This window comes from Aotus nancymaae, unplaced genomic scaffold (genome assembly GCF_030222135.1).
Source record: "Aotus nancymaae isolate 86718 unplaced genomic scaffold, 86718_ANA_hifiasm-v0.15.2.pri h1tg000008l, whole genome shotgun sequence".
NCBI classification, from domain to species: Eukaryota; Metazoa; Chordata; class Mammalia; order Primates; family Aotidae; genus Aotus; species Aotus nancymaae.
Window position 1 is genome coordinate 32,638,647 of NW_026988419.1, and position 21,004 is coordinate 32,659,650.

General features: G+C 41.7%; 2 protein-coding genes and 1 non-coding gene across 11 annotated transcripts in view; 2 read left to right on the plus strand and 1 right to left on the minus strand.

Moving 5' to 3' along the window:
* The window catches only part of NIF3L1 (NGG1 interacting factor 3 like 1), a 45,544-nt gene extending 44,688 nt beyond the window's left edge, over window positions 1-856 (minus strand). Inside the window, exon 1 of one of the 4 annotated variants that reach the window (XM_012446129.3) lies at window positions 691-856. The gene's annotated coding sequence lies outside the window, so the exon portion shown is untranslated. Of the gene's footprint in view, window positions 1-664 lie in introns of all 4 variants that reach the window. The other 3 variants (XM_012446130.3, XM_012446128.3, XM_012446131.3) reach the window with 3 other exon arrangements.
* PPIL3 (peptidylprolyl isomerase like 3) lies at window positions 59-20,575 on the plus strand. 6 transcript variants are annotated; one of them, XM_064373198.1, is made up of 9 exons: window positions 345-382; window positions 481-504; window positions 600-749; window positions 2,240-2,314; window positions 3,886-3,960; window positions 6,822-6,915; window positions 8,143-8,210; window positions 14,087-14,205; window positions 19,644-20,575. In XM_064373198.1, exons 4-9 carry the CDS (start codon window positions 2,312-2,314, stop codon window positions 19,768-19,770), a joined length of 486 nt encoding a protein of 161 aa, XP_064229268.1. In that variant the 5' UTR covers window positions 345-382; window positions 481-504; window positions 600-749; window positions 2,240-2,311; the 3' UTR covers window positions 19,771-20,575. The 6 variants fall into 6 exon arrangements, with proteins under 6 accessions (XP_064229267.1, XP_064229268.1, XP_064229269.1 ...); XM_064373197.1 differs by having other exon boundaries at window positions 59-504; XM_064373199.1 differs by lacking the exons at window positions 345-382; window positions 481-504; window positions 600-749 and adding an exon at window positions 754-829.
* LOC135273702 (U6 spliceosomal RNA) lies at window positions 7,466-7,570 on the plus strand. Its single transcript, XR_010341518.1, has one exon. It is a non-coding gene; the product is annotated as a U6 spliceosomal RNA (small nuclear RNA).
* Window positions 20,576-21,004: the final 429 nt, after the last annotated feature.

Sequence of the window (21,004 nt, forward strand, 5' to 3'; positions counted from 1 at the left end):
TGCCTCGGCCTCCCAGAATGCTAGGATTACAGGCATGAGCCACTGCGTCCGGCCTTGGATGAGATTCTAACGGTCCTCACCTCCGTTCTCTAGCCTCTTCTACATCTGGCAAGCTTGCAAGTGAAACCCTAGTGGGCCACCATGCAGGTTTTGAGTTATTTACTGTTACAGACGAGGAAACTGAGAGGCTACATGGCCACAGTCAACAACGACAACAGGAGGCAGCATAGTATGGTGGGAGGGACTCTGAAGTCAGAGTCACAGCTGTGCAACAACAGGCAAATGAGTTATCATCTGCAGTTTCCTCCGGGGCAGGAAACAGTGCCACAGCCACAATATCGCGAGATTTACACGTAAAGCTGGAAACAGCTCTCGTACTAAGGTAAACACTGTGTTTGCTATTAAGTAGCATCGGCAGGGCCCCTTTAAACCGCTCCCTCTACCTTACCTAATCTTTGCCTCATTTCGTGTCTTTTCCAGGACAGTGAAAACCCACGTGACACAGTAAGTATGAGTCAGGACCCCCGTCCCACTAGTACACAGTGCTGTCTCGCGGCAGGGTAGTTTTCTGACCCAATCTCTTCTGCTTGCCTCTGCAGCACCAATATAACAATCACAGCCTGCACTAACCCGAACCTACCGCGAAGGTCACAACTACACTTACGGGTTTTTAAATCGCCCACTACTCACCAGTCCCGGAAACTTTGCCACGTCACTTCCGGTCCTGCGTCGGCGCTCGTGGAGCTGTGGTAATGGGTTCCACGTAGCTGGAAAGCTGGGCGGAAGTGGTCCTTTCAGTTCGGCAACCGAGTGTAAACCTTTGCTTGAGGTTACCCAGATAGTTTTGCCTTACGCGTCTTGTCCCAGTGGAATTATTAATAGAGCTCTCTTTCACTGTCAAATTTCCGGTGGGGGATAAATTACAGTGTTGTTTTGGTTTGAGAGAGGAAGGAGTGGAGAGGAGGGAGATGAGGCGGTAAGGGGCGTTCTCTCTCTTGGGTCCCGCGCCCAACTTCCGCTGGTCCATAGAAACTATAATTTTGAACACGCAGAACTCTGCTGGCATGTCCGATTGCATTTTTCCTGTTTTAACAACGGCTGTGCTAAACGAAGTGGTGAAACCCAAGTATGGAGCAACGTCATTAATTCTTTCATTCACTTATTCGAATACTTGCTGAGCTCTGTTGCTACTGGTTTAGTTCTTGGGATACTGCGAGTGAATAGTGGGCAGCGAGGCTGTTGTTGCAACGTGAGAATAAAAGAAGGGCCGGGCGCGGTGGCTCACGCTAGTAATCCCAGCACTTTGGAAGGCCGAGCCGGGTGGAACCCCTGTGGCGCGTGCCTGTAATAACACCTACTCGGGAGGCTGAGGCAAGACAATCACTTGAGCCCGGGAGGCGGAGGTTGCAGTGATCTGAGATCGCGCCACTACACTCCAGCCTGGCGACGGAGCGAGGCTCCGTCTCAAAAAAAAAAAAAAAGAGAGAAGTTAATAGTATATTAGTAATAAGTGCTGTGGGAGAAGGAAATAGGAATGTCCTAGGTCTCAAGCAGTTTTATGTAGGGTTGTCAGGTCAGTTAAACTTGACATTTAAGCAGAAATTTGGAGGTAAGGAAATTAGCTGTAGAGATGTCTGAGTGTAATAAGCATTCCAGGCAAAAGGGACACCCAGTGCCTAGACCCTAAGGGAAGGTATCTGGCTTACTGGGGGACTTGCAAGGAGGCTCTTGAAGAGCAAACAGGGCAAGTAGGAGACTGGGAGGCTTGAATCGGGTAGGGTCTCTTATCATTACTCTATAGCTGGGTTTTTTTTTACATAGGGGATGCCATGAGAGGATTTTTTTTTTTTTTTTTTTTTTTTTTTTTTGAGATGGAGTCTGTCTGTGTCACCCAAGTTGGCAGTGGCGGGATCTTACCTCACTGCAACCTCCGCCTCCGGGGTTCAAGCAATTTTCCTGCCTCAGCCTCCGGAGTAGCTGAGACTATAGGGGAGTGCCACCACGCCTGGCTAATTTTTGTGTTTTTAGTAGAGACAGGGTTTCGCCATGTTGGCCAGGCTGGTCTTGAACTCCTGACCTCAGGCGATCCACCCGCCTTGGCCTCCCAAAGTGCTGGGTTTACAGGCATGAGCCACCATTCTGGGCGAGGATTTTTATTTGAAATGTGCAGTAAAGGTGAGCGTGTATGAATGAGGAAGATAGAAAGATAAGCCTAATTCTTTTTTTCTTTTGGGACTAGAGACTTATTTTTGACCTCGCTGTAAGACTCTGAGAAATTACGTAGTCTTTCCTGAAACCAGTAAGAGGAAAAATGGTAAGTTTTGAACAATTCTTATCAAATGTCTTTCATTATAAGTAATTTTTAGAAATTCAGTCAAGGGCTTAAAAGTGCATGGAAATTGCAGTGACAAGATGGAGAAATTGTACGCTATAGAAGCATTTAATATGGAATACTTCTTTTAAAAATACACAAAGTTACTTTAAAATTCTTTAGCATTGTCACTTAAAACGTACAGAATTTACCTTTTATGGAGGAAGGTTGATTACAAGATAGATAGAAATGGAAAGGAAGAGTTGAAGGAGCAGAAGAGAATAGATAGGTCTGACAATTTTAACTGGGTTATTTTGCTCTGGATCTAAAGTAGGCAACTAGGCTGGGTGCAGTGGCTCACGCCTGTGATCCCAGCACTTTGGGAGGCTGAGGTGGCAGGATCGATTGATCCCAGGAGTTCAACACCAGCTTGGGCAACATAGTGAGACTCCCATCTCTACTTTTAAAAAAAACAAAGGAGGCAACTAAAACTAGAAATACAAAAAAGCAATGAAACTAGTGCCCTGCTTCTTCCACACACATCTTTAACCTGGTCATACTCTCTAATTACTAGAAGTTACTATTTAAGAAGAAGGCCAGGCACGGTGGCTCATGCCTGTAGTAATCCCAGCACTTTGGGAGGCCAAGGCAGGCCGATAACTTTAGGTCAGGAGTTCGAGACCAGCCTGGCCAACATGGCAAAACCCCATCTCTACTATAAACACAAAAATTCGCCAGGTGTGTAATCCCAGCTACTTGGGAGGCTGAGGCAGGAGAATTGCTTGAACCCAGGAGACAGAGGTTGTAGTGAGCTGAGATCGCACCACTGCATTCCAGCTAGGCAACAGAGCAAGACTTCATCGTTAAAAAAAAAAAAAAAAAAAGAAGAGAAATGAAAAAGGAATCCTCCAGATTATTTTCTCCCTCTCCAGAATAGAGTATCGTATCAAGGGGTATACAGTTTACAGAAAAACAGGTACAAGAAAAAAAGCAAACAAGAAAGATCACTGTGGTTATCTGCACATTTAGGATTTAGAAACGCTGACACTGGTTATGTTTTTGTTAGTTGAGAAAGGAATTATTTTTTAACCCTATTTCTCAAAATTAAATTACCTGAGGAAAATGGTGGCAATTATGTTTTGAAAAATCATTTTCTCATCATTTTTCTATAAATAAGGATTTTGGTGAATTGCCATATAAATCAATAATACATAACAATTGTTTTTATTTTTCTTGATGAAAAAATTCAAAGTTATAATAATTATTTCCATCAAAATGTTTACTTCCAAATTTTTATCATGGATACTACTTAACCCTAACATTTATATTCTGGAGTTTTTTCTCGACTGTTCAGATACATTTTGAGGAAAAAGTACAACTTATCTCTAATTGTTATGTATTATTTATATATATGCAATTCACCAACATCCTTTGTGGACGGGTCATCTCTGAAGCAGTATTTCTGTCTGTTTTTATTCAGATTATCATCTTGAATATCCATTTAGGGAAATAATATAGTACATAAAGTCATCTGAAGAAATTTGATTTGTTCTCACATTTTCTCTCCTTTTTAGTCTGTGACATTGCATACAGATGTAGGTGATATTAAAATTGAAGTCTTTTGTGAGAGGACACCCAAAACATGTGAGGTAAGTACCATTATTTACATCAGTTAATACAACAAGGTAACCATTTTGGAATTGAATAATTAACCTAAACAACAACAACAACAACAAAACTTTCTGTAAAACCATTGTTAGAAAAAACTAACCATCATAACTTTTGATCTGATTTCCACTTATTTGTCCAATCCCAAAGGTGGAATGAAGAGAAGGCAGATAATTTTTCTGTAATGTTAGAGTAGCCAGTATCATTTTCTTTGGACTCATTTTCCTCAGGAAACATAATCATTAGGATTATATTATTATTATTTATATGTGTGTGTGTGTGTGTGTATGTGTGTGTATATATATATATATTCTACTGCCTCAGCCTCCTGAGTAGGTGGAATTACAGGCACATGCCATCATGCCTGGCTAATTTTTATACTTTATTAGTAGAGATGCAGTTTCACCATGTTGGCCAGGCTGGTCTCAGACTCCTGAGCTCAGGTGATCCACTCACCTCAGCCTCCCAAAGTGCTGGGATTACAGGTATGAGCCCCCACGCCCAGCCTTCCCCCACCCTGGGAGTCTTGCTCCGTCGTCCAGGCTGTAGTGCAGTGGCCCAATCTTGGCTCACTGCAACCTCTGCCTCTCGAATTAAAACAATTCTGCTGCCTCATCCTCCCAAGTAGCTGGAACTACAGGCATCCGCCACCACGCCTGCCAAATTTTTGTATTTTTTTAGTAGAGACAGTGTTTCACCATGTTGACCAGGCTGGTCTTGAACTCCTGACCTCAGGTAATCCACCTGCCTTGGCCTCCCAAAGTGCTGGGATTACAGGTGTGAGCTTCCACACCCAGCCAGGATATTATATTAAAGAATTGTTGTATACTTCTTTTTTTTTTTTTTTTGAGACAGAGTCTTGCTGTGCCAGCCTGGCTGGAGTGCAGTGGTGCAATCACGGCTCATTGCAGCCTTAACCTCATGGGCTCAAGCAATACCTTGGCCTCCCAAGTAGTGGGACTACAGGTGCTACCACGCGAGGCTAATTTTTTTTTTCTTTTTTTTTTTTTTTTTTGGTAGAGATGAGGTCTCACTATGTTGCACAAGCTGGTCTCAAACTCCTGGTCTCCAGCCATCCTCCTGCCTCAGCTTCCCAAAGTATTGGGATTCCAGGTGTGAACCATCATGCCTGGCCTGTTCTATACATTATTTTACCTGTATATTTTAATTTATTTATTTGAGACAGAGTTTTGTTCTTGTTGCCCAGGCTGGAGTGCAGTGGTGCAGTCTTTGGTCACTACAACCTCCACCTCCCAGGTCCAAGGGATTCTCTTGCCTCAGCCTCCTGAGAGCTGGGATTACAGGCATGCACCACAACACCTGGCTAATTTTGTATTTTTAGTAGAGATGGGGTTTCACCATGTTGATCAAGCTGGTCTTGAACTCCTAACCTCAGGTGTTCCACCTATCTTGGATTCCCAAAGTGTTGAGATTACAGGCATAAGCCACCGCGCCCGGCCTGTTTCACCTGTTTAAATGACAAGGATAGAAGAAAGAAGAGTCAGCTATAGCTATATATATTCATTTATTCAACAATTATTTATGGCCGGGTGCGGTGGCTCACATCTATAATCTCAGCACTTTGGGAGGCTAAGGTGGCAGGATGACTTGAGCTCAGAAATTCTAGATCTACTTAGACAACATAGTGAGACCCCATCTCTACAAAAAAATACAAAAATTAGCCAAGTGTGGTGTTGTGCGCCTATTGCCCCAGCTACAAGGGAGGCCAAGGTGGGAGGATTGCTTGAATCTGGAGAGTCAAGGCTATAGTGAACTCTGATGACACTGCTGCACTCCAACCTAGGCGACAGAGTAAGACCCTGTGTCAAAACAAAACAAAACAAAACAAAAACCCATTATTTATGAAAGGCCATCTTGCCCCAGAGTCTGGGGATACAGTGATGAGCAACAGACATTCCTTACCCTCATGAAGCCAATATTCTAGTTGTAAAAATAAGCAGGCCAGGAAAATTAAATACTTCTTTTTTAAAAAAATATTTTTATTTATTATTATTATTTTTTAAAGATAAAGACAAGCTCTTACTATGTTGCCCAGGCTGGTCTTGAACTCCTGGACTTAAGTGATCTGCCCACCTCCCAAAGTGCTGGGATTACAGGTGTGAGCCACTGCGTCTGGCCTAAAATTAAGTCATTCTAAAAGATGATAATGCCTGGAAAACAATTAAGTGTTGAGAGAGAGAATAATAGGAAAGGAAGAAGGTGAGGGGAGGCCTAGCCAAGAAACTAATTCTTAAACTGAATGTGAAGGTGTGAGGGCATCTCTGTGGAAAGAGGTTTAGAAAGAATATTCCAGGTATTCAGAGTTGTGAAATAAAATTTTAAAAAATTCTAAGGCCAGGCACGGTGGCTCACACCTGTAATTCCAGCACTTTGGGAGGCTGAGGCAGGAGTATGATTTGAGCCCAGGAGTTCAAGGCCAGCCTGGGCAACATAGGGAGATATTGTCTCTACAAAAAAAGAGAACATTCCCGGTATAGAAATATCAGGTACAAAGTCCCCAAGATGGGAAATCCTGTCCCTTTTGGGTTGTCAGAATGCTGATGGGTTTAAGTAGTAAGCAATAAGAAAGCAGTTCTTAGTATATGTGATGAAGAGATAAGCCAGGTGCTGCAGGGCTTGTTAGGCCCTGCTGAAGATTTTCACTTAATCCAAGAGCAGAAGGAAGCTATTGAAAGTGTTTTAGGAAAGGAAGTGACATCCAAAGTAATGCCAAAAGTCATAGTTTATGCTGCTATAGCATTTTCAGTAAATATGATTGATTCTTTGCCTTAACTGGGTTTCTTCTGCATCATTTCTCAATCATTATTTTTACTCTCTTCAGAATTTCTTGGCTCTTTGTGCCAGTAACTACTACAATGGCTGTATATTTCATAGAAATATCAAGGGTTTCATGGTTCAAACAGGAGATCCAACAGGTAAGTTATTCCGTTAACTAAGATCCAAGGAACTGAATATATAGTATGAAGCAGTGGGTAAAAGAAGAATTTAAAATGTAGAGGGGTGTGTGTGTGTGTGTGTGTGTGTGTGTGTGTGTGTGTGTGTGTGTGTTTCAGTTCTGTTCTACAAGTGCAGAACATGTAGGTTTGTTACATAGGTATACCTGTGCCATGGGGGTTTGCTGCACCTATCAACCTGTCATCTAGGTTTTAAGCCCCGCATGCATTAGCTGTTTGTCCTAATGTTCTCCCTCCCCTTGTCCCCCATCCCCCTACTGGTCCTGCTGTGTGTTGGTCCTCTCCCTGTGTCCATGTGATCTCATTGTTCAACTCCCACTTACGAGTGAGAAAATATGGTGTTTGGTTTTCTGTTCCTGTGTTAGTTTGCTGAGGATGATGGCTTCCAGTTGCATCCATGTCCCTGCAAAGGACATGATCTCATTCCTTTACACAGCTGCATAGTATTCCATGGTATAATTTTTAAAGCAGAAATTATTAGCACCTACCCCTAAAATATAAACAAAATTTTGTTCACTTTGACAGCACATATACTAAAATTTGAATGATACAGAGAAGATTAGCATGGCTCCTGCACAAAGACAAGATACAAATTTGTGAAGATTTTCATACTAAAAAATATATATGAACAGTATTTATAAGGAGGGTTATTCTTTTTTGTTTTTTGTAGGTCTATTTTAATCTTCAGGTCTGTGAAGTTAATTTGGGGAATTAGGAAAGGCCATATCAAATTTTATTTATATATGTATGTGTGTGTGTGTGTATTTTTTTTAATTTATTTTTTATTTTTGGAAGCCGAGTCGTGCTCTGTTGCCCAGGCTGGAGTGCAGTGGCACAATCTCAGCTCACTGCAACCTCTGCCTCCTGGGTTCAAGCAATTCTCCTGCCTCAGCCTCCCGAGTAGCGGGGACTACAGGTACATGCCTCCACACCCAGCTAATTTTTTGTATTTAGTAGAGATGGGGTTTCACCATGTTGTCAAGACTGGTCTCAAACTCCTGAGCTCAGGCAATCCACCCGCCTCAGCCTCCCAAAGTGCTAGAATTATAGGCATGAGCCACCATGCCTGGCCAAATTTTATTTATATTTAAGCAGTTGTACTATAAAGTATTCCTTAAGTTTTGGGAAATGAGCTTGTTTTCTATTTTAATTAAATACTTCTTTTGATTTTCTTGCCTTGTAATATAGGTACTGGAAGAGGAGGTAACAGTATCTGGGGCAAGAAGTTTGAGGATGAATACAGTGAATATCTTAAGGTAAATCCTCAATTCTTTTTTTTTCTTGAGACAGAGTTTCACTCTTGTTACCCAGGCTGGAGTGCAATGGCGCGATCTCGGCTCACCGCAACCTCCGCCTCCTGGGTTCAGGCAATTCTCCTGCCTCAGCCTCCCGAGTAGCTGGGATTACAGGCATGCGCCACCATGCCCAGCTAATTTTTTGTATTTTTAGTAGAGACGGGGTTTCACCATGTTGACCAGGATGGTCTCGATCTCTTGACCTCGTGATCCACCCGCCTCGGCCTCCCAAAGTGCTGGGATTACAGGCGTGAGCCACCACGCCCGGCCCAATTCTTTAAAAATCTATGTTCTCATGCCTTGGTTATGCTTAGAAACTTTGATACATATGTTATAGTAATACAAGTTAACATAATTGCAAAATGAATACACTTTTTTTATAGTTTTTGTACATCTGACAAATAATGTCAGGGAGACTTGATAAATGGTGGTCCTATCCTAACGTGTACTAGAATCTCACCACCACATGACTCTTGATATTAAGTGAGTTCATCTTTGAATCTAACCTGAAATGTTTAACTAGTAATGTACCAAAGGGGCTTAATATCTCACCATAAAATTCATGTTGAATGACATGAAACAGTGATCTTTTTTGAGAGTGGGGAGGAAAGACTATCAAACTTCCGGGTTGCAATGTTACCCATTATCAGTGCCCAGCTTTTATCATCTTTTGTTGGATGTTCGAACATTCCTGTATTAACTTGACTTGATACCTGTGGTAGATCGCAAGTAGGTTAAAGAGAAGTGCACATAGTCTTCACCATGGTAAAATTAGGGATTTTTAATTTTCCTTGTTATATTTTTCTGTATTTTTCAAACCTCTGTGGAGTCATTTTTTTTGGTCTAAAATTAAAAAACTAGTGCATGCCTATTTTTAAAAATCAATTCCACTTCCCAGAGATGACTTCAGTTAATGATTTATTGTGTGGTCTTTCATACTTTGTATCTGCATAGAATCATAACTTTATGATTAGAAAAAGAGTGATAAAGTATCCTCAGTCAGTACCGGGTACAGTAATCCCAGAGCTTTGAGGGGCCCAGTCAGGTGGATTGCTTGAGGCCAAAAATTTGAAACCAGCCTGGGCAACATATTGAGACCCCTATCTCTACAAAAAAAAAAAAAAACGAAAAACAAAAAACAAATATTAGCCTGTTGTAGTGGCATGTGCCTGTGGTCCCAGCTACTCAAGAGTCTGAGGCAGGAGGATTGCTTGAGCCCAGGAGATCAAGGCTGTAGTGAGCCAAGATCATGCTCAGAACAAGAACTTGTCTCAAAAAAAAAGTGTACTCAATCAAAATATGCAGTTTAAGTGTATTATATTTCCAATACATCAAAATATACAAAATTTCTGAAAAAAATTCACAAAATACACAAAAATTCTGAAAAAAATTCATTGCAGTGTTTGTCTCTGGATGATGAGACTAGGAGTAATTTCTTTTCTTTTTGTGTTTTTTTTTTAAACTTTTTTTAGAGACAGGATCTTGCTCTGTCCCCAGGCTGGAGTGCAGTGACGCAGTCTTGACTCGCTGCAGTCTAAATTTTCTGGGCTCAAGTGATCCTCCCACCTCAGCCTCCAGAGTAGCTGGGTCGATGGGTGCATGCCACCTGCCCAGGTGATGTTTGTATTTTTTTGTACAGATGGTGTCTCACTATGCTGCCCAAACTGGTTCCTTTTACTCTTCTATTATAAGGAAATATATTGGTTTTGTTACAGGAGTTGAGGCTGGGAGGTGATCAACTTTTTGAAAAGTCAACTTTTTCCTGAATGAATAACTAAACAATTATTTATGTATTAATTACTACATTAATGACTGCTTCCATATTCCAGTTGAAAACCAGGGATTGGCTGTGACAGAATCTCCTGTGGAAGTTTTTTGTTTGTTTTTGAGACTGGGTCTCACTCTGTTGCCTAAGCTGAGTGCAGTGGTCTGATCACGGTTTACTGCAGCCTTGACCACCTGAGCTCAAGCAGTTTCTCCTGCCTCAGCCTCCCAAGTAGCTGGACTACAGGAGTGCACCAGCATGCCTAGCTAATTTCTGATTTTTTGTAGAGACGAGGTCTCACTCTGTTGCCCAGTCTGGTCTGAAACTCCTGGACTCAGATGATCCTCTTGTCTTGACCTCCCAAAATGTTGAGATTACAGGAGTGAGCCACTGGAAGTTTTAAAACTATAACAGATCACAGCCTTACCCTAAAAATAAACAGTCAATAGGGCTGATTAGGACTTTGACTATATTTTAAGGTTCCTGGATGATTCTTTTACAGCCAGAGTTGAAAACCATTATATATTATACACCTCATACACCAAGGTTATGGATATGTATTGTCTGTTCATATATTCTGACCCAGGGATTCCATTCCCAAATGTTTATTCAAGAGAAACCTGTAAGTATGCACCAAGAGACATGTACAGGAGTGTTCGGATGTACTGTTTGTAACAGCAAGTCTAGAAACAACCGAAATGTCCATTGATTATAGAATGGATATTTTGTGTATTCAGTAGTGAAATATCGCATAGTAGCAAAAAAAAAATTAGCTATATATACATGCACGACCTTAGAAATGTAACGGTGTTATTTGTAAAAAGCATTTCCCAGAAGACTAAAATGTTATAATACCATTATATTCAGAAGGAAAAGGGAAAAAATGTGTTGTTCAGGCATGTGTAAATGTGTTAGGGCTAGGCGTAGTGGCTCACTCTTAAAGTCCCAGCATTTTAGGGGGCCAAGGTGAGAGGACCACTTGAGGCCAGGAGTTTGAGATCAGCCTGGGAAACATATTGAGCCCTCGTCTCTACTAAAGTTAAAAAATTAGCCAGGTATGGTGGTGTATATCTGTAGTCCCAGCTACTCAGGAGGCTAAGGTGGGAGGATTGCTAGAGCCTAGAAGGTCAAGGCTACAGTGAGCTATGATTGCACCACTGCACTCCAACCTGGGTGACAGAGAGATACCCTGTCTCTAAAAAAAATGAAAACATGGCTGGGCTCGGTGGCTCACACCTGTAATCCCAGCACTTTGGGAGGCCGAGGTGGGTGGATCAAAGAAGTTCAAGACCAGCCTGACCAACATAGTGAAACCCCATCTCCAAAAAAAAAAGAAAAAGGAAAGAAAAAAATGTATTAGAATATGGTTTACTGGTTACCTCTTGTAGAGGCTGAGGTAATAGATGGAGAGGAGCACATAGATATATATAATTAATTGATAACTTTTTTTTGAACTCCCATTATTATTATTATTTATTTATTTGTTTATTTTTTGAGATGAAGTTTCACTCTTGTTGCCCAGGCTGGAGTGCAATGGCACGATCTCGGCTCACTGCAACCTCCGCTCACTGCAACCTCCACCTCCCAGGTTCAAGTGTTTCTCCTGCCTCAGCCTCTCAAGTAGCTGGGATTACAGGCGCCCACTACCACACCCAGCTAATTTTGTATTTTTTTAGTAGAGACGGGGTTTCACCATGTTGGTCAGGCTGGTCTCAATCTCCTGACCTCAGGTGATCTACCCACCTTGGCCTCCCAAAGTGTGAGATTACAGGCATGAGCCACCACACCCAGCCAGAGTTCCCATTATTTAATGAATTGGTAAATTTTAACTCTGAAAGCTGGGAAATATGTTAACGGGTGCTTATTTTATTAACTTTTATTTTTTATTAACTATATTTTTGTGTATGTATTAAATGTTGTATATGTATTAAATATTACATTGTATATGTATTAAATATCATATTGTGTATATATTTGATATATATCAAGTGTAATATTATATTTGATTGGTAAACACCTTTTAGAGAGACGAGCATTAACATTTTAATATAGCTGCATCTTGGTGGAGTGCAGTGGCTCATGCCTGTAATCCCAGCACTCTGGGAGGCTGAGGCGGGTGAATCACCTGAGATTGGGAGTGTGAGACCAGCCTGACCAACGTTGTGAAACCCCATCTTTACTAAAATTACTAAAATTAGCCAGGTATGGTAGCAGGCACCTGTAAAATCCCAGTTACTCAGGAGGCTGAGGCAGGAGAATCACTTGAACCCAGGAGGCAGAGGTTGTAGTGAGCAAAGATCACGGCATTGTACTCCAGCCTGGGCAACAAGAGCAAAACGCAGTCTCAGAAAAAAAGAAAAACACAGAGCTGCATCTCTATAGCTTGTTAGTGTCACCTAATGAATAGCTAAAGCTAGAGTAATTGGTGGAGTTACTTGTAGTGTGTTACAGGCACCTCCTTGTAACATAGTTCACAGTTATATCTTCATTCTTGTCAGTAAAGTCCTTTTAATTTTATACACAGTCTCTTGTAAACAAATATTATCATAATAGTAGAGATAGGTGAGACCTTTCTTAGATCATTCAGTACTGGGGTTATAAACTGACTGCCCGTGAGTGGAACACCCACAGATGCATTATCCATAGCCATTAGTTAAAAGAAAAAATGTTTAATACCATTAGTCAAGAGAGAGCCTTTATGGCCCAAACACTAATGGATCTCATTTTGCCAGACTTCATTTCTCTTTAATGTTTACACTCTGCCCAATTGTCAGTTTATCTGCTTGACCCTTGCGAGCATCTAAATTGTAAATAGACCCTTGTACTAGTCCAACCTCCCTTGTTTTACAGATAAAGAAACTAGTGAGAGTCCATTGTATGTGAGAAGAGATTGTGGGCATTTTGGTTTTGTTGTCTGCGTGATTGTTCCATTCCAACACATTATTCCTTAATATAAATGTAAGGATTAATTTTATTATTTGTTGGCATTGAAAAAAGTCCGTAGCTGTATTTCTTCAAAGTGAAAATGAAATTAATTGAGAAATATGATTTGATATATTAACTTTTTACATACAAGTTTTCAAGAATAAAGAAAAGGTAGAAACTAAACATTTAGGCCAGGCACAGTGGCTCATGCCTGTAATCCCAGCACTTTGGAGGCCAAGGCGGGTAGATCATTTGAGGTCAGGAGTTTGAGATCAGCCTGACCAACAGGGTGAAACCCGGTCTCTACTAAAAGTACCAAAAAATTAGCCAGACGTGGTGGTGCATGCCTGTAGTCCCAGCTACTTGGGAGGCTGAGGCAGGAGAATCACTTGAACCCGGGAGGTAAAGGTTGCAGTGAGCCTAGATCACACCACTGCACTCCAGGCTGGGCTACAGAATGAGACTCTGTCTCAAAAAAAAAAAAAAAAAAGAAAGAAAGAAACTGAACATTTAGATTAGCCCTAATAGAAGTTGGTTAAATGTTTTCTTGCTCCCTTAAATATTGTGAAGGTAATGAGTGAATGTCTTGACTGGGTGTAGTGATGCACAGCTATAATCCCAATGCTCTGGAGGCCAAGGCAGGAAGATCACCAGAGCCCAGGAGTTAGAAACCTGCCTGAGCAACATAGTGAGACCCCCATCTCAAAATACTTTTAAAAAAGAAAGCAAAGGTGTGCCTGTCTTGTTTCAATCCTATATTTGGGATGGTTATATAAAAGGCTGGGCGCGGTGGCTCACACCTATAATCCCAGTACTTTGGGAGGCCGAGGCAGGTGGATCACGAGGTCAGGAATTTGAGACCAGCATGGCCAACATGGTGAAACTCCATCTCTACTAAAAAATGCAAAAAAAAAAAAAAAAAAAAAAATTAGCTGGGTATGATGGTACACACCTGTAGTCCTAGCTACTTGGGAGGCTGAGGCAGGAGAATCACTGGAACCCAGAACGCAGAGGTTGCAGTGAGCCAAGCCGAGATTATGCCACCGTACTCCAGCCTGGGTGACAGAGCGAGACTTAATCTCAAAAAAAAATCGAAAACAAACAAAAAAACCACAGTTAAATTAATACTTTGGTGTGTCTTTTTCAGCACAGTGTTAGAGGTGTTGTATCTATGGCTAATAATGGCCCAAACACTAATGGATCTCAATTCTTCATCACCTATGGCAAACAGCCACATTTGGACATGAAATACACCGTATTTGGGAAGTGAGTATTCTGGTTATGGTCTTCTTTTGGCACTTCAATGCAAGTGGTGCATATGCTCGGTTGTGATAGTAGCATAACTAATATTGAAAAGAGTGACACTAGGTGTGGTGCCTCACACCTGTAATCCCAGCACTTCAGGAAGGGAAGCCAAGGTGGGTGGATCATCTTAGGTCAACAGTTCTAGACCAGCCTGGCCAATGTGGCGGAATGCTGTCTCTACTGAAAATATTTTTTAAAAATTAGCCAGGTATGGTGGCACACACCTGTAGTCCCAGCTACTTGGGAGTGTGAGGCAGGAGAATTGCTTGAACCTGGGAGGCGGAGATTGCAGTGAGCCATTGTACTCCAGCCTGGCGACAGAGCAAGACTCCATCTCAAAAAAAGACTCTGCCTCAAAAAGCAAAAAAAAGAAAAGAGCTAAATGTACCTGGAGTTTAAGTCTACCACTTAGCAACCCTATGACCCTGGGAAAATTATAATTTCCCTGAGCCTTATTTTCCTTATTTTATAGAAGAGAGGCCAGTAAGTTTTTAAATATTGTTATGCAAATTAACATAGTTTATCTTTTTTTTTTTTTTTCCAGAGATGGGGTCTCACTATGTTGCCTAGGCTGGAGTGCAGTGGCTATTCACAGGCATGATCCCACTACTGATCAGCACAGGAGTTTTGACCTGCTCCATTTCTGACCTGGGCTGGTTCACCCCTCCTTAGGCAACCTGGTGGTCCCCCGCTCCCAGGAGGTCACCATATAGATGCCAGACTTAGTGTGGACACCCGATCGGCATAGCACACTATAGCTCAGAACTCCTGGGCTCAAGCGATCCTCCCACCTCAGCCTCCTGAGTAGCTGGGACTACAGGCATGTGCCACTGTGCCTGGCCTTTTTTTTTTTTTTTTTTGAGACACAATGCTTTGTCGCCAGGCTGGAGTGCAGTAGTGCAATCACAGCTCACTGCAGCCTCAACCTCTCAGGCTCAAGTGATCCTCCCACCTCAACCTCCTGAGTAACTGGAACCATGTGCACCATCATGGGCAACTAATTTAAAAAGAAAAACAACTTTTTTTGTAGAGACAGGGTCTAACTTTGTTGCCCAGGCTGATCTATTTTCATTAATAATAGCATTTCACAGCAACTAACAGATCTGAAAAATAATGGCTTAAAGAGATGAACTGGCATGGTGGTTCCATTATGTTACCAGTGTTCTGGACACTTCTGTTATAATATTGGCAGCACAGTCTTGTCATAACTTCTGTGTACCAGGCACTAAGGAGGAGGAAAGACAAAAGGTATTTGTCAGCTGATTCAGCTTTCTTTTTTTTTTTTTTTTTTTTTTTTTTAGAGACAAGGTTTCTCCACGTTGGTCAGGTTGGTCTCGAACTCCCAACCTCAGGTGATCCACCCGCCTCGGCCTCCCAAAGTGCTGGGATTACAGGCATGAGCCACCACGCACAGCCCAGCTTTTTTAATTAACAGAAATTTCCCAGGTCTGTAATCCCAGTGCTTTGGGAGGCTGAGATAGGAGGATCACTTGAGGCCAGGAGTTCAAGACAGACCAGCCTGTACAACATAGCAAGAACCCATCTCTACAAAAACAATTTAAAAATTAGCCAGGTGTGGTGACACACACCTGTAATCCCAGCTACTCAGGAGGCTGAGGTGAGAGAATCACTTGATGCCAGAAGTTCAAGGCTGCATGAGCTGTGATCACACCACTGTACTCCAGCCTGGGCAACAGAATGATAATGATATCCCATCTCAAAATAAATAAATAAATAAAGCCAGACCTGGTGTCTCACGCCGTAATCCCAGCACTCTGGGAGGCCAAGGAGGGCAGATCACAAGGTCAGGAGATCAAGACCATCCCGGCCAACGTGGTGAAACTCCAGCTCTACTAGAAATAGAAAAATTAGATGGGTGTGGTGGCGCGTGCCTATAATCCCAACTACTTGGGAGGCTGAGGCAGGAAAATGGCTTGAACCCGGGAGGTGATTGCAGTGAGCTGAGATCACACCACTGCACTACAGCCTAACAGACAGAGGGAGGCCGTGTCTCAAACAACAACAACAACAACAAAAACAACTTTCCCAGACGACCCAGAACTTGGTAATGTGACCACTTTTTACCTATAGGGTAAAAAGGTACTCCTGGAAGGTAGAAAATGTATTTCAGCCAGACACATTGCCACCCTTACTAAAATTAGATTTCTCTGAGTAAGAAGAATGGCTCCCAGGAAGGTGTTTAGCAGTTTATGCCAGGGTATTTGTTAAAAGTACTATATCTGGGAATTGCTTTTGTAAATCAGTGGGAAGTAAATTTGTTCATTCAACAAATAATTACCATGCTTAATAAACCAAGGCACAATTCTAGAGTTCATTCTATTTAATAGTTTGGATGCCAAGTTAGGTTAATTAAAAATAGAGGACTGAGGACTCCTGGCCTAGGCAACATAGTGAAACCCTGTCTTAAAAATTAGACAGGTGTGGTGGCTCATGCCTATGGTCCCAGCTACTTGGGAGGCTGAAGTTGGAGGATTGCTTGAGCTCAGGGGGTCAAGGCTGCTGAGTTTGATTGCGCCACTGGACTCTAGCCAGTAGCTCTCAGTATATTTTTTCTTGGTGGTAACATGAAGTGGGCTTGCTGAAGGCTGAGTTAACTGTCAGTCTTCTCTTTTCCTATTTTATTACTTCTTGTTATCCAAAAACAAAATGTAGAAATACTAAAATTAGGCTGGACGCAGTGGCTCATGCCTAATAACACCAGCACTTTGGGAGATGAGGTGGGCAGATGATTTTGAGGTAAGGAGTTCGAGACCAGCCTGGCCAACATGGTGAAATCCCTTCTCTACTAAAAATATAAAAATTAGCTGGGCATGATGGCGTATGCCTATAGTCCCAGCTGCTTGGAAGGCTGAAGCAGAATTTCTTGAACCTGGAGGCAGAGGCTGCAGTGAGTTGAGATTGTGCCACTCTACTCTACTTCAGCCTGGGCAATGGGAGTGAGACTCCATCTCAAAAAAAAGAAAGAAAGAAATACCATAATTAACAATTAAGTAGAAAGTGTAGTGGTCACCTACTTCAGGACTCTCATTGTAGGGCAATATTGCTAATCATGTAATCTACATACTTTTTTGTTTGTTTGTTTGTTTTGTTTTGAGATGGAGTCTTGCTCTGTCATCAGGCTAGAGTGCAGTGATACAATCTCGGCTCACTGCAACCTCCACCTCATGGATTCACGTGATTCCCCTGCCTTAGCCTCCTGAGTAGCTGGGACTACAGGTGTGTGCCACCATGCCCAGCTAGTTTTTTGTATTTTAATAGAGATGGGGTTTCACCATGTTGGCCAGGATGATCTCGATCTCCTGACCTCATGAGCCACCGTGCTCAGTCAGTGTCATCTACTTTCTCCAGGTATTTCCTATAGCAAAGAAATCTTTATGACTAGTGTGTTTTAATAAGAAATGCATATTTGAGGGCCAGGCGCGGTGGCTCAAGCCTGTAATCCCAGCACTTTGGGAGGCCGAGACACGTGGATCACGAGGTCAAGAGATCGAGACCATCCTGGTCAACATGGTGAAACCCTGTCTCTACTAAAAATACAAAAAATTAGCTGGGCATGATGGCGCATGCCTGTAATCCCAGCTACTCAGGAGGCTGAGGCAGGAGAATTGCCTAACCCCAGGAGGCGGAGGTTGCGGTGAGCCGAGATCGCGCCATTGCACTCCAGCCTGGGTAACAAGAGCGAAACTCCATCTCAAAAAAAAAAAAAAAAAAAGAAATGCATATTTGGACTTGATCCTTGTTTTCTAGCATAGTTCCTTTTTTTTTCTAAAACATTATTTTGTTATACATTAATAATACTATATTGTTATGTATATAAGTCATAAAGTAATTGGAATATTTAGAGGAGCAAAATCAAGAAAACTCCAGCAATCCTATCACCCAGTGTCTAGCATAGTTTTTTTTTTTTTTTTTGAGACGGTGTCTTGCTCTGTCGCCAGGCTGGAGTGCAGTGGCGCAATCCCAACTCACTGCAACTTCTGTTTTCCGTTTTCAAGCAATTCTCCTGCCTCAGCCTGCTGAGTAGCTGGGACAATAGGCACACACCACCACGCCCGGCTAATTTTTTGTACTTTTAGTAGAGATGAGGTTTCACTGTGTTGGCCAGGATGGTCTTGATCTCTTGAGCTCGTGATCTGCCCACCTTGGCCTACCAAAGTGTTGGGATTACAGACGTGAGCCACCGTGCCTGGCTAGCATAGTTCTTTTGAAAAACCTTGCAATTTCCTGAGTGACAGAAGTGAAAGGAATATTTTGTTGTTCATAACAAGCTCCATTCAACCATACCTGAGTTTATGCTAATGAGGTGACTCTCGGTGGGGCCTCTAGATAGCTTCAGAATGGGAGGAGGAGCTGGTTGCTAGAGGAATCAACCATGTATTTTTAGAGGACTGGAACATTCACTGATCCTATTCTTGACCTCTGGGAAGGAGAGAAGGGCCGGAGATTTTGTTCCAGTCACCAGTGGCCAGTGATTTAATTAATCATGCCTACCTAATGTGCTCTCCATAAAAACCCTGAAGGGTTTGAGAGCTTCCAGGTGGGTGAACGAACACATGTAGATACTGAGAGGGTAACACACCCCAAGAGAGCATGGAAGTGCTATGCCCCTCTCTCAGACTTTGCCCTATACATCTTTTCCATTTGGTTGTTCCTGAGTTGTAACCTTTATAATAGCCCATAATAATGAAGTGCTTTCCTAAGTTCTGTGAGCCACTTTAGAAAATTATTGAACAGAGCTGGGGGCGTGAAAAATCCCAGATTATATCTGGGTCAGATAGTACAGAATCACAACCGGGACTTCCAACTGACATCCAAAGTAGTAAGGGCAGTCTTGTGGGACTAACTGGTCTCTGTTAACTCCTTGTAGTTAGTGTCAGAATTAAATTGTCGGCCAGGTGTGGTGGCATGCACTTGTAGTCCCAGTGAGACCCTGTCTTGAAAAAAAAAATAAAATTTTGAAAAGATAATTAAGTTGTAGGACACCCAGAGAATTGGAGAATTAGGAAAACCTACACATTTGGTGTTGGAAATGTGAAAGTGTAGAAAAACAGTTTGTTTTCCCTTTAACTGGTTATATTAGTCCCATTTGTAGCTGTTCTGTGTCACTGTATGAATGGGGTAGAATATAATTTTAGTGGAATTTTGGTGGAAATATTCCTACCCTTTGTATTGTTGACTAAGAGCATAAAAATAAATTTTTATTTCTGAATTTTGATCCATATTTATGATGGTATATCAAGTCAATATTTTGTTGTACATTCAGCTAGAGAATTCAGAGATCTCTAAGACTTATTTTTTTAAGACAACTATAATTTTCATAGGTATGGATATTATGTTTCAATGTAAGGAATTCGTATGTTACATTGTTTCTCTTTCAGGGTAATAGATGGTCTGGAAACTCTAGATGAGTTGGAGAAGTTGCCAGTAAATGAGAAGACATATCGACCTCTTAATGATGTACACATTAAGGACATAACTATCCATGCCAACCCATTTGCTCAGTAGCTGTAATAGACCTGGACACGTAACGTGACAAACTGCTGGAACACACTTATTGTGGTTCACCCAGTTTTAATTATGTCAGAGGTTGCATCATCCTTCTGCTTGTTCACAACTATGATCTTCTATGAAATGGTAGTACCAACGGGCGCCCAACAGCTTTTATCCCCTTTCTTAGAGCATATTCTTTACTATGATTATCCAAAATATTTTAGTTTTAATACAGAAAATATATTGTTTAATTTTTGTTACATATAAAGATTCATTTTTGAATGCTGAGCCTTAAGTGCAGGCATTTTTGAACAACCTGATACATAGCATAGTTCTTTTGAAAAGCCTTGCAATTTCCTGAGTGACAGGAGTGAAAGGAATATTTTGTTGTTCATAACAAGCTCCTTTCAACCATACCTGAGTTTATGCTAATGAGGTGACTCTTGGTGGGGCCTCTAGATAGCTTCAGAATGGGAGCAGGGCTGGTTGCTAGAGGAATCAACCATGTATTTTTAGAGGACTGGAACATTCACTGACCTCCTATTCTAGACCTCTGGGAAGGAGAGAAGGGCTGGAGATTTTGTTCCAGTCTGATACATACTCCTACCATGGCAAATCCATATCCTGGAAGTGTTATTTTATAATAAAATAAAAAATGTTTTAAGGAATTAAGTTGTAGGACAAAGTAATTTAAAATATTGACCTCTGGGAAGGAGAGAAGGGCCGGAGATTTTGTTCCAGCTTGATACATACTCCTACCACAGCAAGTCCATATCCTGGAAGTGTTATTTTATAACAAAATAAAAAATGTTTTAAGGAATTAAGTTGTAGGACAAATTAATTTAAACTATTGTGTAAAATTACCTTCAGTCTATGCAGGTAATTTACTTTCATAAGGTATATATGAAACGTAAATGAACTTCATGTTTAAATCTCAGTTTCATCCCCAAGATATGCAAGTATTCCCAAATCTGAAAATTTGGGTATTCCTAAAACCAATACTAATGGTAAGAGCTCTACCAGTAATTATTCAGTTTATACAGTTAGGAAGTTGAGCAACAGGATAAAAAGATAGTCTAGAAAGGCCGGGCCGGGTGCGGTGGCTCACGCCTGTAATCCCAGCACTTTGGGAGGCCGAGGCAGGTGGATCACGAGGTCAAGAGATAGAGACCATCCCAGTCAACATGGTGAAACCCCGTCTCTACTAAAAATACAAAAAATTAGCTGGGCATGGTGGCGCATGCCTGTA

Bases quoted from the DNA above. Each gene is read 5' to 3' on its own strand.
- PPIL3 (XM_064373197.1), top strand. The intron at 3,961-6,821 runs GTAAGTACCATT...TACTCTCTTCAG, and splicing joins GGACACCCAAAACATGTGAG to AATTTCTTGGCTCTTTGTGC. The intron at 14,206-19,643 runs GTGAGTATTCTG...TTTCTCTTTCAG, and splicing joins AAATACACCGTATTTGGGAA to GGTAATAGATGGTCTGGAAA.